The 14,352-nt window shown below is 42.8% G+C and overlaps 3 protein-coding genes across 3 annotated transcripts; 2 read left to right on the top strand and 1 right to left on the bottom strand.

Annotated features, from left to right (window-relative positions):
• Positions 1–513: 513 nt before the first annotated feature.
• Positions 514–4,322, top strand: LOC146514100 (dnaJ homolog subfamily B member 5). Its single transcript, XM_085169255.1, has 4 exons — positions 514–740; positions 1,326–1,584; positions 1,930–2,462; positions 3,374–4,322. The coding sequence occupies exons 1-4, from the start codon at positions 633–635 to the stop codon at positions 3,605–3,607; spliced, it is 1,134 nt and encodes a 377-aa protein (XP_085025381.1). The 5' UTR covers positions 514–632; the 3' UTR covers positions 3,608–4,322.
• Positions 4,323–4,425: 103 nt separating this feature from the next.
• On the top strand, positions 4,426–8,615 carry hwa (huluwa). Its single transcript, XM_085169261.1, has 3 exons — positions 4,426–5,412; positions 6,035–6,230; positions 7,830–8,615. The coding sequence occupies exons 1-3, from the start codon at positions 4,831–4,833 to the stop codon at positions 7,994–7,996; spliced, it is 945 nt and encodes a 314-aa protein (XP_085025387.1). The 5' UTR covers positions 4,426–4,830; the 3' UTR covers positions 7,997–8,615.
• Positions 8,616–9,242: 627 nt separating this feature from the next.
• atp5f1a (ATP synthase F1 subunit alpha) lies at positions 9,243–14,130 on the bottom strand. Its single transcript, XM_085169251.1, has 11 exons — positions 13,980–14,130; positions 12,785–12,863; positions 12,434–12,603; positions 11,873–12,046; positions 11,382–11,548; positions 10,534–10,834; positions 10,215–10,439; positions 10,032–10,139; positions 9,798–9,942; positions 9,556–9,706; positions 9,243–9,469 (listed from the first exon to the last, which is right to left on the bottom strand). Exons 1-11 carry the CDS (start codon positions 14,037–14,039, stop codon positions 9,391–9,393), a joined length of 1,659 nt encoding a protein of 552 aa, XP_085025377.1. The 5' UTR covers positions 14,040–14,130; the 3' UTR covers positions 9,243–9,390.
• Positions 14,131–14,352: the final 222 nt, after the last annotated feature.

Here is a 14,352-nt window from a genome sequence, read left to right as displayed (position 1 = left end):
CCTAAATGATTCTGCATACCCACCAACATAAAGAAGATATAGTCATTTTTGTTCCTCCCATTCACTGAAAAAATGTTTTTAATCTGTAACAAGAAAGACAAGGCGTGAGCTTAAATGCAAAAATGGCACTCGAGGACAGGGGCTCCATCACCCAGCAGGGTATGTTCTGTCTGGAGTTTGTCTGGGCAGACAGCACTTATGAGTTCTTTTTCATAACTGTGCCTGTTCTGTCTGTGGAAGGAGAAAAAAAGAGAACTCGGTGTACCGAGTCGTGACTGCTCAAATCTACCTTAAAGAACTCCGGAAACAAGTCTCGAGATGGAAAAGGGAGGCTGCAACATCCGCGTGATCATCGCCCGAGCGCCAATGGCTCTTCACCGAGAGCGCTCAGGACACCGGCATCCCCTGCCGCGCGTGAGGAAATGGGCGGGTCCGGGGAAAGCTCAGTCACACCGCGTGGGCGGATGGAGCGGCTAGTGGGAAAGGAGGGGGGAGCCGCCGCTCTGGTATTTAACGGAGAGCCGAGGAGAGCTCAGACAGCACGGAAAGCGAGCGGAGCAAGCGAGCGGAGCGATTTCAGCACCAGCCCCGAGGACAGCGACACACGTAGCACCACAGCTAAGTTTCCCATCATGGTTCTCATCTGGACCCAGTTCGGTGTGAAGCACAAAAATGGCAATGTCAAGTGCAAAGTGCGAGTTATGCACAGGGGGGACAGCTCCGGCTCCTCGTCCTCAGCGGTAAGTTTCGCATTTTTCGCGGGGAAGTTTCTGGGGCTGTTTGTCTTTAGCATGTATGAAGTGTGTAAAGCTGCACGGTGCTGACAGTTCGTATGAATGACACCGTATAATTAAACAGTGTGTATGGAACTGGCACATTACTGTTGTAACGGATTCATTCATATGTAAGAATTGCCGGCTCGCTTTCAGCCAATCGCTGCAGAGTATCTCAGTCGCTGAGGTGGGGTGGGGAAGAGTCTTTTGCCTCTTATATGACTTTCCCCCATCACGTTGTGCTGTGCATGAGCCTATGAAATTCATGGATATGTGACCGCACATGCAGCAGCACGGAGATAAGGGTGTTTTCCCATTGAGACTCTGTTAGAGGTGGGGGGATTTTCTGCATATCAATAGATATTCTGCAGCAGTTTTTTGGAAGATATCTTGAGCATCAGCTCCTCTGTTTAACATTCTAGGTGATAGAGGTTTGACTTTGCATGCTTATTCGCCACTGCTTGGCAACACTTGGGATACAAGGTTGGCGCAAGCTGATGTTTAAAAGGTGAAGAAAGGTTCTTAATGTGACATTTTTGTGTGTTTTTGCAGGAAAGCACCAGGTCAGAGCAGGACGTGCCCTGTCTGCCCATCAAACCCGCAGGCAAAGACTTCTACAAAGTCCTGGGCGTCTCCCCTGAATCCAATGAAGATGAGATCAAGAAAGCCTACAGGAAAATGGCCCTCAAGTTCCACCCAGACAAGAACAGCGATGCTGACGCGGAGGACAGGTTCAAAGAGATCGCAGAGGCCTATGAGATCCTGACTGACCCCAAAAAGAGAAGCATATACGACCAGTTTGGAGAGGAAGGTGAGGAAGGGCGAGGATCTGAAATTGTGATTCCTAGCATTTTAAATAGCTTCACTAATAACTGCCATCTGAGTGATTAGTGTAGCATGGGCGATTAGATTAACTATTCATGTCATCATCAAATGCTAAATATTGATGTGTGATGACTCCCACTCCTATAAAACAAGCTCAACATGTGAAATGCGACAGCTGTGAGGCTGATTAGCTATTGAGGGAGAAACAGAAGAGTTTTCTTGGTCTCTACATCATTTTAGAGAAGGTGGCATGAAGAGAACTTAGGGAACATCAAATTAGGAGACGTTCTGCAGCAGTTTGACTTGAACCTGTTTTCTTTCCCCTTTTCAGGCCTTAAAAACGGAGGCAACATTTTCCGCAGCAATTTCCACGGCGACCCCCACTCCACCTTCTCCTCCTTCTTCAATGGCTCTGACCACTTCGACATCTTCTTTGGCAACGAAGAGGGCGACGACGACCTCTTCAACCCCTTCAGACGGTTCACCTTCAGCCACGTGAGCGGGTCTGCAGGCCCCGAGGGTGGCCTGCGGAAAGGCCCGAGGCGCTTGCAGGGCGAAGTGGTGGTGCACGACCTGCTGGTGACCCTGGAGGAGGTGATGCAGGGCTGCACCAAGCATGTGAAGATTACCCGCAGCCGCCTCAACCCAGACGGCCGCACCTTGCGAACAGAAGAGAAGGTGCTGAATGTGGTGGTAAAGAAAGGCTGGAAATCGGGAACCAAGATCACCTTCCCCAGGGAGGGGGACGAGACCCCCAACAGCGCCCCCGCAGACATCACCTTCATTCTCAGGGACCAGGAGCATCCTCAGTACAAGAGAGAGGGCTCCAACCTCGTCTACACGGCCAAGATCACCCTTAAAGAGGTGAGTTTGGTGCATCGCCATCAGAAACATTATGAAACATATGAGTGGCCTATACTCAGATACAACCACTTACACCTACTCAGATAAAGGCTAAGATCTATGCACCACTTCTTGTCCTTTATATAACCATTGAGTAACGTTCTTTCTTAAATGCCAGAGAAAATCGATTCCTGAAAAAACCAGCAGTAATACATAAGATTGAAGGTCCAATCTCTGCCAAATGCAGGGAGGGAGGACAATATCTTTGATTGCAGTCTGAGGACAGAACAGAGTGTTCTGTTATGGGCATCTGAACCCCTCAGCTTACAACGGGCTGACATACCCCCACAAACACAGAAACAGCAGTAAGTCTGCCAACGCCTCCGTTTACCTCATCAGCCCCTGCAGAGTGAGCGAGCAAGCAGGAGCTAAATTTAGCTCCCAATACTGACTGCCCCCACGAATTGCACTTCACCCTCCCTCACAACTACTATGCTGGCTGCAGACTTCTCTGCTTGTATAAGGCAGGCGCCTTTTTTTTTTTTGTTTGGCTCACTCTGTCTCTGGCTCTCGCTTCCACCAGCCCACACACAGATTAGCAGGGTAGCAGTCACAGAGAATGACATTTCAAAGAGCTCCTCCATCTTCCTATGGCTCACTTCAGTCACTAAAACACTTAACGCCCACACTGAGCCAGTAAACGGAGCAGCGATTATAACATCTGTAACACCGGTCTGTTGCATAATGCAGAAAATAACACAGAGAATTGTTTCAGAAGGACAGACACCCCACATTTATCTCTTATGCAACTTGACATTTTTAGAGAAACTGGATTCCACTCATAATTAGGCCACTCAAAAAAGAATTATGAAACAGGTTAACAGCTTCATGGGTCTGCAGGGCTAACTCTCTCTTTCTTCTCTTGTCTTCAGGCTCTCTGCGGCTGCACAGTAAACGTTCCAACGCTTGACAACCGGATGATGCCTCTACCTTGCAGCGATGTCATCAAACCCGGTGCCGTCCGCCGGCTGAGGGGCGAAGGCCTTCCCCTGCCCAAAAGCCCATCCCAGCGAGGCGACTTGGTGGTTGAGTTCCAGGTGGCCTTCCCAGACAGAATCCCACCACAGTCCCGAGAGATCATCAAGCACAGCCTGGCGCAGTGCTAGCCGGGTGACTCTTACCAGTTCTTACCAGTTCACAAACACAGCCTTGCCCGAGGTGCTATCACAACCAAATCACAACCTCTTATTGTGTTTGGAAGCGGCAAGCGGCGCATAAGCAAGTTGTAGATCACGTGCAACTTTTTGCGAGGAGATGACTTTCTGCGGGCGCTCGGCACGATGCACACCAACTTAGCAGTGCTGTGCGAGCAGTGAGTTGACAGCTGATTAATGGGGGTCTTTGGTATCTGAGGGCATCCATTGACTCGATGGCCTTTCTCTTCAATGAGTTATCTGTACTGTTATACTTGCAAACCTTTCGCAGGATATCAGTGTGCTATTCAAGTCTGTATAGACTTCCTTAAACCTCAATGGTAGAAACATGTAAGGGAAATAACACAACTTTAGTATTATTATTATTATTACTTCTACTACTGTCATCATTATAGTTATATGGTGTTCATATGACTGATCTTTTGCATTGATTTATTACAATAGCAAACATACTTGTCTACAAAGATCTACTTTGTGTACAAAATGCTGAAACACTGTCTCTAAAAGAGATTCATCTGTCAAATGTTCTATTGAATGATTTGAAATGTCTGTATATAATCTGCGATGAGCCACCTGCTGATGTATTATTATTATTGTTATTATTATTATTATTACTTGATATAGAGATGTTTGAAAGCATGGAAAATAAAGAAAAAGAACAATTTGACTTCTGTTTCCGCCTCACTATTGGATAAAAGTTTATTATTTTCAAATCCTAAACTTACATAAGTGAACTCTCAGACATTTGCAGTCCACTAAATCACACTTCAGACCAGATTTGAAGTTGCTCAGCGATATAGCAGTCATCATCTGCCATCTAGCGGCCAGTCCTAACATCATCCTGCACACAATAAGGCACACCTGTTGGCCTGTAATTTATGTGGCGGCCAACTGAGCGCTGCACAGTCCTGTCAAATAAAGCCAGTGCTCTGATAGCAGTGAGAGCGCATGCCTACAGTGATGGAGACGAGAATGATTAAGGACAACACTCATATTTGGAGGCTGCATACATTTGAGATGCAGGATGGCATCAGATAGAAAATACTGGCAAACAAAAAAAAGACAGTCCACATTGATTTAAGAGATCGAGCCACCTGTGTAAAGAGAGACGACCTGTAATGTGAGCTGAGATCTGAGGTTTTCCCAAATTCAGCCTCCATGTGTTTAGGAATGAAATGTCGCAAGTAAGTGAAACCACAGCATCCAGTCTGACTGAAGGGAACCCTGTGACGAGTTTGACCTTAGTCGTTCTCCTGCTCGTTCCCTGCGTGGTCGCCCTGCTTCTGCTGAACTGCCTCTTGCTGGGTTACAAGTTACTGATCCTGTCAAAGAAGAAAATCAGTCTGCGGCCAGAACGCACGGAGGAGATGCTTTTGCGGTCTCCTCAGAGAGTCAGACTGTCCGATGTGGCCTTTCCTTTGCGCCAAGACGGGCGGAGAGCGTATTTATCGCTATCAGAGCCCGTGCCCCCTCATCCCGTTACTTCTTCCAGAGCTTCTTCCAGGGAAAGGATCGGTCTGGATCACAGGATCCGGCTTCTGAGGCCAGATGGCGCTACAGGTTCAGGGTCTCAGAGAGCGCCGAGCAGCATCCGGGCAACCTCTCCAGAAGCTTGTTTCACCCCGAGACTAAACATGGCCTCCAGCTCACGGACCTACAGCCTCAGCAAAACAGGCTGGCGCAGGAGTGCACAAGTTTTACCGCACGATTCAGGGACTGAAACCAGAGTGAACCTTGTTCCTCCAAACACTCCTATGGTGAGTAATTGTTTGTTTGTTTTTTCCCAATTTTTTTTTTTTTGACAAAGTATTAAACGTTGAGTCGCAAATACTTCAAACTGCGCAACTGGCTTAATTAACCCAATTTAGGGCCCCGTTAACCCCTTTGTTACCGCTCATTGTGTGCACAGGTTTCCTGTGTGTGGTAGCTGAATTAAGTACAAATGCAAAGAGAAGTTCAAGGCCTCACTAGAAGCAGCAAAACCCTCCCATTAGTAACTGCTTTTGTGTTGCATGCTCTGATGTTACCAAATAAACTATCTGTAAAATAAAAATATACCAAAGAAAGTTGTTACACAAGGAATCTCTGAAGGTTGTCTGGAGTCCAAAGCCCTGGGCAGCACTGGTTTGGTGGTAATCCATCTGCTATATTGTTTGCCTGCACGTTTAAGATCTTTTGGGGTTATTTTAGATGTTGCAAAATATATTTGCCAATATTTCAGCACATAGAAGAAATAAGTCTAATTTTATCTTGAATGAAGTATGATGTGATGCAGTTTATCACTGGAAGATGTTAATCCTTGAAAGAGGTTTGTGTGTGTGTGGCTGCAGTAGATCGTGTTCTTATGAGCAGCTTTTTGTATCCCTTTGTTCTCTGCAGGAGACCGAATTTGTGGGTCTGATTCGGAGGAGCAGTACTTATGAGATGCTGCCAGGTTTGGAACCAGGTGTTGCAGGGTGCAGGGTTGACAAGATAGACATGGAGTGCGAGTACACCAACCTGCATTCAGAGGCGTCCTGTCTGAACGCGTCTGCAGCGGGTCCTGGACTGGATAGTGATTTTGGAGCAAGTGCAGGTATTTCCCCTCACAGTGATCACCACTACAACAACTTCACTGTATACAAATGTCTTCAAAAACTGATGTTGATCCATACATGAAATGGGGCTTGCATTTATTTTGAAAACACATTTTATTCCTGACTGAAAGTACTCTTAAATTAAATCCACCAGTTTCTAGACAAATAAGAAAATGTTGGCATATTAAATTTTGATTGTAGCCCAGAAATGATCTGGAAACCGACCCATGATTTTTATGCGTACACTCACTGGCAAATATGTCAGGTACATCTGTTCAGCTGCTCAGGAATACAAAGACTAGCCAATTACATAGCAGCAACTCTTGGCAGACATGGCAAAGACAGCCTGCTGAAGTTCAAACTGAGCATTTGATTGGGGAAGAAAGGTGATTTAATTGGCTTTGAACATTGTGTGGTTGTTAGTGCCAGGATGTTTTAGAAGTTGTTGATCTTCTGTTATTTTTCTATTTTTTTTTTTTTTCCCCACACAAACATCTTGAGGATTTTGCAGAGGATGATCTGAAAAAGAGAAAACATCCAGTCAGGGGCAGCTCTCTGAGTGAAACTGGCTTATTAATGCTGGAGGTCAGAGGAGAATGGGTAGAGTGCAGTAAGTCCAATAACCGCTTGATACAAATAAGAAATGCAGAAGAGCATCTCTAATGCATAACATATCAAACGTTTAAGCAGATGGCCTACAGCAGCAGAAGACCACACTGCGTGCCACTCTTTAGGAGTGGCAACTAAGGAAAACTGAGGCCACAGTTCTCAGAGATTCTCCAAAATCAGACAAAGGAAGAGCAGAAAAATGTTGCCTGGTCGATTTCTGCTGTGACATTCAGATGGTAGCGTAAGAATGTGCTTCATAAACCATGATTTGTATTAGCACTGCAGGCTGGTGGAACAATGGTGTGAGGGATACTGGCAAACTTTTAAATGCCACAGACTGTCTAAGTGTTGTTGCTGACCATGTCCATCCCTTTATGAACAAAGTGTGCCCATCTTCTACTGACTATTTCCAGCAGGATACGTACCATATCACAAAGCTCAAATCATCTGAAACTGGTTTTGTGAGCATGGCGATGAGTTCACTGTAATCACCTGAAATCTACATGCACTAAATCCAAATCAGTAGCACCTTAGGCATGAAATCTGCAGCAACCGTATGACACTATTATACCAATAATGATCAAAATCTCTGAGGAATCTTTCCAGCACTCTGTTGAATCTATGCCGTGAGGAATTAAGGCAGTCCTATCCAGAACTAGTTAGATATACCTAATGAAGTGTCTAAGTGTGAATAATTGCTTTAATAATTGCAGAAATCTGTAAACTAGTGATCACGGTCAGTAATATCTACACTAAATTCTTGGAAAGATTAGAAAGATTTCTTCTTGTTGATCTTTTACTATGAAGAATGTCGGCATAGAATTTGACCGCAGACGAAGAAAAGATATGGGAGTGTAATTCATGCACATAAAAATCCAAAGTTTGTGTGATATGAATCCTCCAGTTTGCAATCACTGAAAACAGACTGTGTAGCAAAGTACAACCTTTGATCCAATAAACATCTAAAGTGGAAATGCAATTCCTTTCAGGGGTCTCCCTGCGGATTCTGTCTGCAGACAGTGACGGCCTGTCCAACGGAGTGCTGGCTTCAGCTCTGGAGTGGGATTATTATGACCCCTGCTATGTCAAACAGAATAATATACCCAAACATAAACATCACAGACCCGCAATCCACATGAAACAGTACTGGGTGTAAATTTGTACTTTTAATGTTTATTAATGTGTATCATGTATTTATTCCATTAAATGTTTTGTTGTTGTTTTTTTAGAATTTCTTTGTCTCATTAACACTATTACTTTATACAAACTGACATAGTTTTTGTTGTTGTAAAACTCACCCTTCCACAGAACCTGTTCAGACTATGTTCTTCTTCACTTTGACTTCAGTTACTATCAAATGTTATCAGTGCACTGATAACACGCTTCACTGATGTTAGTTAATTCATCTCACAGTTTCATATGTACTGGCCCAGTGGGCTGGTTCTAAGTATCACAAACATTTTCATAACAATCAGTTTCACAGTTGATTTGAAATTCTTTGATTCACTTTGATCTGTAGACTATGTAAAATATAATAAAGTACCTATTGATGAAATTGTTAATCTTTATAATAAAAAAACCTTCATGTTTACATACTTTTTGTTTCGGCATGTTCCAGTTGTCTCTGACCAGCAGAGGGCGCCCCTGGTGATATGGTTTGTGATGGGATTGTGCTTATTTTTAAAAATGTCTAAATAAAAAGGCAGCCGAGTCTTTGCAGTAGATTAATAACACAGAATAAAAGGACACTGGCTTTAACGGTATTCATAAATAGTGCTGCAATGTGGTTCAAGTATACTTGCAGTTTTCAGAATACAGGCTGTATGTATGTATGTATGTATTAATGCATCTTGGTCAGTCACAGAAAATTTAAGCAGTTCCTTTCTGTTTAAGGTCTTCAAGCCTTGATGTTAAAAGAAGCTTCAACTACAGCACATGTGATGAACCTTTAGAAAACTTTACAAGCTCGCTCATGAGCTCTAGATGTTTATCCTCTAATACAACTGATCTAGGCTGGGATATGGTTACAACGACAAGACGATCATCCTCATCAACCATTTACTTCCAGTTTCTAGGAAGTTTGTCTTAAACAGTGTTTGGAAACTTTAAAGAACTGAGCTCAAATAATGAGCCTAGCCTGATAAAAAGCTGAATTATGCATTTCTTGGCGCTGAAACAAAGTTTGAGTGCATAATCATGTGAATACAAATGAGAACTATTTGCATTGCTGGTCTTTTGAAATTTGAGGGATATACAACTGCAGCAGTTCTTTTTCTGTTACAGTTTTAAATGCTTTAGCTCAATGCTTACATGTAAATGATTAAAGAATAGGCAACTGGGAAAATACAAAAGCTCCACATAACAACAGTACTGTAAAAACAAAAAAGGAAACTGAGTCAGAGTTAGGTGGAATACTTTATTCTCTGTTCAGAGAAATCTGTACATTTAAAGATCAAGTGCCCTTTGAGGTTTTTTTTTTAAAGTTCATAGAAAGTATAACTGACACTGAACTATGCAAACATGAAAACAACCAGACCAAAAAGCACCACTTTACTCAAAGCTGGAGAGGAAATTCAACACAATTTGTTTGAGCTTGGCATCGGATGCCTCAGAGATTTTGCCATCAGCCCTGCAATGAAGAAAAGATTGAGATGTATTGTAACCAATGCATTAAAAATAAAGAATCTGTTACTGCTTTAGAAATGTTAAACTCACTTAATATTTGCCAGCAGGTCCTGGTGCTGGCTCAGTATGTGCTGCAGGAATGCCTTCTCAAACTTGGTGATCTTGCTTGGCTCCATTTTGTCCAAGTGTCCCCTCACACCAGCATAAATGACTGCTACCTGTTCTTCAATAGCCATTGGAGCTGAAAGATGGAAGTTCATGGGCACAGTAAGTAAGACAACTTTTTTTTTTTTAATGGATGCATCATTTTCTATACAAACAGCAATACTCACAGTACTGTCCCTGCTTAAGCAGCTCAGTCAGACGGACGCCACGGTTCAGCAGCTGCTGAGTGGCAGCATCCAGATCAGAACCAAACTGAGCAAAGGCAGCCACCTCACGGTACTGGGCCAGCTCCAGCTTCATGGTACCAGCCACCTGATGATGGACAGGAAAAATGAAGTTAATGTGAAAGACTCCCAGCACAAAAACCAGTTGAGAGACTAGAACTAGGCTGAAAGACCAACCTGTTTCATGGCCCTGGTCTGGGCAGCAGATCCGACACGTGACACGGAAAGACCGACATTGATAGCTGGACGAATACCCTTGTAAAACAGCTCAGTCTCCAAGAAGATCTGCGGGATAAAACATTTAATGGTGGCTGAGGATCCAAATTAAAATGAGGGAAGGCAACTTACTCGCACACTGACCTGTCCATCTGTGATGGAGATGACATTAGTTGGAATGTAGGCTGACACATCCCCAGCCTGTGTTTCAATAACAGGAAGGGCTGTGAGGGAGCCACCGCCGAAGTTGTCGTTCATCTTGGCAGCTCTCTCCAGCAGACGGGAATGCAGGTAGAAAACGTCTCCTGGGTAAGCCTCACGCCCGGGGGGACGACGGAGCAGCAGGGACATCTGACGGTAAGCGACAGCCTGCAGGAAAGCAATAACCAGAGACAGATTTTAAACACAGTTTTTTACGCTTGTGTTAAAAAGCGCTCTGTAGCATGAGACCAAATAAACTCACCTGCTTGGAGAGATCGTCATAGATGATCAGGGCGTGCTTTCCATTGTCTCTGAAGTACTCTCCCATGGAGCAGCCAGAGTAGGGAGCCAAGTACTGCAGTGGAGCAGCATCAGAAGCTGTAGCTGACACCACTATGGTGTACTTCATGGCATCGGCATCAGTGAGCCTCTTCACCAGCTGAGCCACTGTGGACCTCTTCTGGCCAATAGCAACGTAAATGCAATAGAGCTTCTTCTTCTCATCAGTCCCATCGTTGAAGCGCTTCTGGTTGATGATTGTGTCAATGGCAATGGCAGTTTTTCTACAAGACAAATGTGGATACACAAACCACCAGTTCACATTTTTGTGCTTAGAACAGTTTTAGAAGGTCTAACAGTCTAAAAAAAAGTCTATTATATTATAAAGAGTGTATTTCTTCACTTTCTAATCCATTATTCATAAACACAATAGAAATCCTAGCTTCCAGCATACAAAAATGACACCTTGTTCACAGTGATGTAAGCTCATGTAGATATATGGAATTATTTTGCACATTTGGTTTCCCATCTGACAAAAACAATCAGATGCTTCATGAGACATATCTGCAAAACATGAAACAAAGCTGGTAGAACTTAGCCTAATATGAACTAATGAGTTTAAAATGTCATTCATGAAGTAACAAAAAAAACTTGTCTGTGAAAAAAATAATGGTTAAGTGCTAAAAAAACACAACAACTTATTATAATAATAGGGTATCTGTGACCCCTTCTTTGGAAGCATCACTTCCACTACTGTAGAAGCACTTAAAAGGCACTGGAAATCACATCAAATACTCTGTCGTATTCAGCTATTCACTTTGAGCCTCTTACCCAGTCTGTCTGTCTCCAATGATGAGCTCACGCTGTCCACGACCTATGGGGACCAAACTGTCCACAGCTTTGATGCCAGTCTGCATGGGCTCCCTCACAGAGATACGGGGGATGATACCAGGAGCTTTCAGTCCCACACGCCTGCGAACCTTGGAGCCCAGGGGGCCCTGTGGAGAAAATGATGTATAAAACCATCAAGTGTACCATCAATCAACTCCACAAAGCCAAAGGCTAGCAAAATAGGGTGAACAAAAATCTCTTTACACATATTGAAATTTAGTTGAAAGTTAATGAACCAACTCCTCAGTTTACTAATAGATTATTAAACAGCAGTTTCAATCATTTATCAAACATACCTAACACTCTACATTTAACCATGTGATCATAAACTATTATATTTGAAGTTTCAAGTGCTGTTCGGCTAGAATAAGCAATGACGCAATTAATTTAGAATCTGGAAAACAAGACTCTCTCAGTTTTCTGACAGGTACCTTTCCATCGATAGCATTTCCAAGAGCATCCACAACGCGACCCAGGAGCTCCTCGCCTACAGGCACATCAACGATAGCGCCCGTTCTTTTGACGATGTCGCCCTCTTTGATCAGTTTGTCATTACCAAACACCACGACACCAACGTTGTCAGGCTCCAAGTTCAAAGACATACCCTGGGTAGGAGAACAAATAACCATTATTACCTTTGTTTGCATGAATTTACCATGCAAAGTACTTGAACAACCACTGTGTTTAATAATCAATTTTAAAGGACACAGTATGTGGGTAAAGACTAATCAAAACCACATCTTTAACTCAATTTTCTGCCAACAGATCCACTTATTTTCAGAGGTTATTATTTCAAGGAACAACACATTAACCTGGGATTTAAACTTGAGGCAGTATGCTTACCCAGTGGCTTATAGATATTCTTTACTGCTAAAGTAAAAATCTATCATTCTCCAAACACCTTTGACTTAAAATGATCTAGAAACTGTTTAAATATTTTTATTCACTCGTGGTATTTAAACAAGGTCATTATGTAAGACTTAGATAGTCACCTTAAGACCAGAGGAGAACTCCACCATCTCCTCAGCCTGTACGTTCCTAAGACCGTACACTCTGGCAATACCATCACCAATAGACAGTACGCGACCAGTCTCCTCCAAATCAGCACTGGTATCAGCTCCCATGATCTTCTCCTCCAGAATTGATGAGACCTCAGCAGTGCCTGTAATGTATGATAAGTGTTTACATTTCAGGGTTAATAAAGTTCTATGAAACTAATTAAGATATATATATTGTGAGGTCTTTACATAGTGGTTCTTCCTCAAACATTGCTGGGGAGAAATGTTCCAAAATAATTTCATTTCTTAGACTCTAGGCTGAAGCAGACTTCCTAAAACACTGACCTGTTTTTTTCTGCAGCCATGGGCTAGAGGTGTGTAGATTCTTGGCTCCTACACAAGCCGCAGCAACATTCTTTGATATCTTTATCACATCAAGAAAGAGCGAAAGAAGTAGTTTTATTCAGGCTGGAAATACAGCAGTTTTCAATCATTAATAATTTAAAAACAGTCTAACCAAATATAAACTGCCAGCTTATTAGGCAAACTAAAATTAAAGAGGTCATGATGTCAATCATGGAATAAATCATCCCAAATGAACATTATAAAAAATAATAATGAAACCCCGTCTTTCATTATTTATTAGATTGTATGATAATTTTTGAGATTTGTTGTGCTGTTAATTTTGAAATGTCTAATGTTTTGTCTATAAAAAAGTAGATGATAAACTTAATAAAATCCCCAGCTGCTAGGGAACCTTTCTACCAACCGTCAACTCAACATCAATTACTGTGAAAATACAGAAAACACAGCAAAAAAAATAAGTGAACAAAGTAAAGATTACAGACTGGACTTGTTTTAGGTGTCACTGCCACTGGATTTAAATCACCTATAGCCCCCTGAGTCACAGAGGTGACAGGCAGAAATTAAAAAAAAAAAAAAGCTACATACAGAATACACATGAACTACTGCACCATGCATTACAGTGTAATTTAATCACAGCAGCTATATTAAAATTTTATAAAAGGTTGGGCTGGTTCTAGGTATTACAAACTGTATATAAAAGGTTTCAGGTCATAGAGTCATAGGACAATCTCAACCGATGACTGGTACAGATTGAGTCTATAATATCCATCCAGAACAGTGAAATGTCTACCATAATGTTGCTTTATGTACTGAAAGAGCTGTGCAAAGCTTGCTTGATAATTACATTTTGACTAAAGCTGTCATACAGAAGGGGCCAAACCTGACCTTCAACACCAAGTTACAGCTTTGTCATTTCCACTGACACTCGCCTAGCAGTGCAACACGTGGACCAGCGTTTACTTTTTTTTTCATTTATCGACCCCTCGAGTTGGGTTTTGCTGTCTGTCAACTACAAACATGTTAGCAACAGTGACTGGCACTGTGAAGGGCCCAGTGCCCTCCGATGCAAAGACATGCGCGCGCACAACAGCCGCCATGGTTTTGTGCGAATAAATTCTTGTTTTTCCTTAAAGAAGTGAACAAAAACGTCACATATATAAGTAGAGGTGCTTACCAATCCAGCCCTGCGGGGCAGGTTGCGGGCGAGAGCCGCTGCGACGCGAACCGACAGCATGTTGGTGTCCTACTAGGTCTGTCCTGCTCCTGGAGAGGAGAGAGAAGGATGGCGGACACGGCAGCGAACTGTAGAGAGGTCACCGCGACCCGGAAGTACTTCAAAATAAATCACTCTCCAGAGTTTTTGTAGTTTTTTTTTTTTTATTTTATTTTGTTGTATTTTTTCGGGTTCCCTTTAAAAAGTGTGTCGGTAGCTGCATAGATCACAGTAAAATAAAATCATGTGGATACTGACTGTACTTCAGTTTAATTTTTATGTTTTTTAAAAGATGGCCCCTGTGGCTCCTCCACAGATCATTAACCTAAGGAAT

The sequence above is a fragment of the Neolamprologus multifasciatus genome, chromosome 7 (assembly GCF_963576455.1).
Source record: "Neolamprologus multifasciatus chromosome 7, fNeoMul1.2, whole genome shotgun sequence".
In the NCBI taxonomy this organism is placed as follows: Eukaryota; Metazoa; Chordata; class Actinopteri; order Cichliformes; family Cichlidae; genus Neolamprologus; species Neolamprologus multifasciatus.
Note: the sequence above shows the minus strand (reverse complement) of the source record. Positions and strands in the feature narration are given on the sequence as shown.

What these genes read in the sequence shown, in the direction of transcription:
- atp5f1a (XM_085169251.1), bottom strand. Translation starts at nt 14,039, where the DNA reads ATGCTGTCGGTTCGCGTCGCAGCGGCTCTCGCCCGCAACCTGCCCCGC. An exon ending in ATTGGAGACAGACAGACTGG is followed by an intron (nt 10,835 to 11,381) that starts GTAAGAGGCTCA and finishes TTTGTCTTGTAG; the next exon opens with AAAAACTGCCATTGCCATTG. An exon ending in AGACCAGGGCCATGAAACAG is followed by an intron (nt 9,943 to 10,031) that starts GTTGGTCTTTCA and finishes GTCCATCATCAG; the next exon opens with GTGGCTGGTACCATGAAGCT.
- hwa (XM_085169261.1), top strand. Translation starts at nt 4,831, where the DNA reads ATGTCGCAAGTAAGTGAAACCACAGCATCCAGTCTGACTGAAGGGAAC. An exon ending in TTCCTCCAAACACTCCTATG is followed by an intron (nt 5,413 to 6,034) that starts GTGAGTAATTGT and finishes TGTTCTCTGCAG; the next exon opens with GAGACCGAATTTGTGGGTCT. An exon ending in TGATTTTGGAGCAAGTGCAG is followed by an intron (nt 6,231 to 7,829) that starts GTATTTCCCCTC and finishes AATTCCTTTCAG; the next exon opens with GGGTCTCCCTGCGGATTCTG.
- LOC146514100 (XM_085169255.1), top strand. Translation starts at nt 633, where the DNA reads ATGGTTCTCATCTGGACCCAGTTCGGTGTGAAGCACAAAAATGGCAAT. An exon ending in CGACCAGTTTGGAGAGGAAG is followed by an intron (nt 1,585 to 1,929) that starts GTGAGGAAGGGC and finishes TCCCCTTTTCAG; the next exon opens with GCCTTAAAAACGGAGGCAAC. An exon ending in CCAAGATCACCCTTAAAGAG is followed by an intron (nt 2,463 to 3,373) that starts GTGAGTTTGGTG and finishes TCTTGTCTTCAG; the next exon opens with GCTCTCTGCGGCTGCACAGT.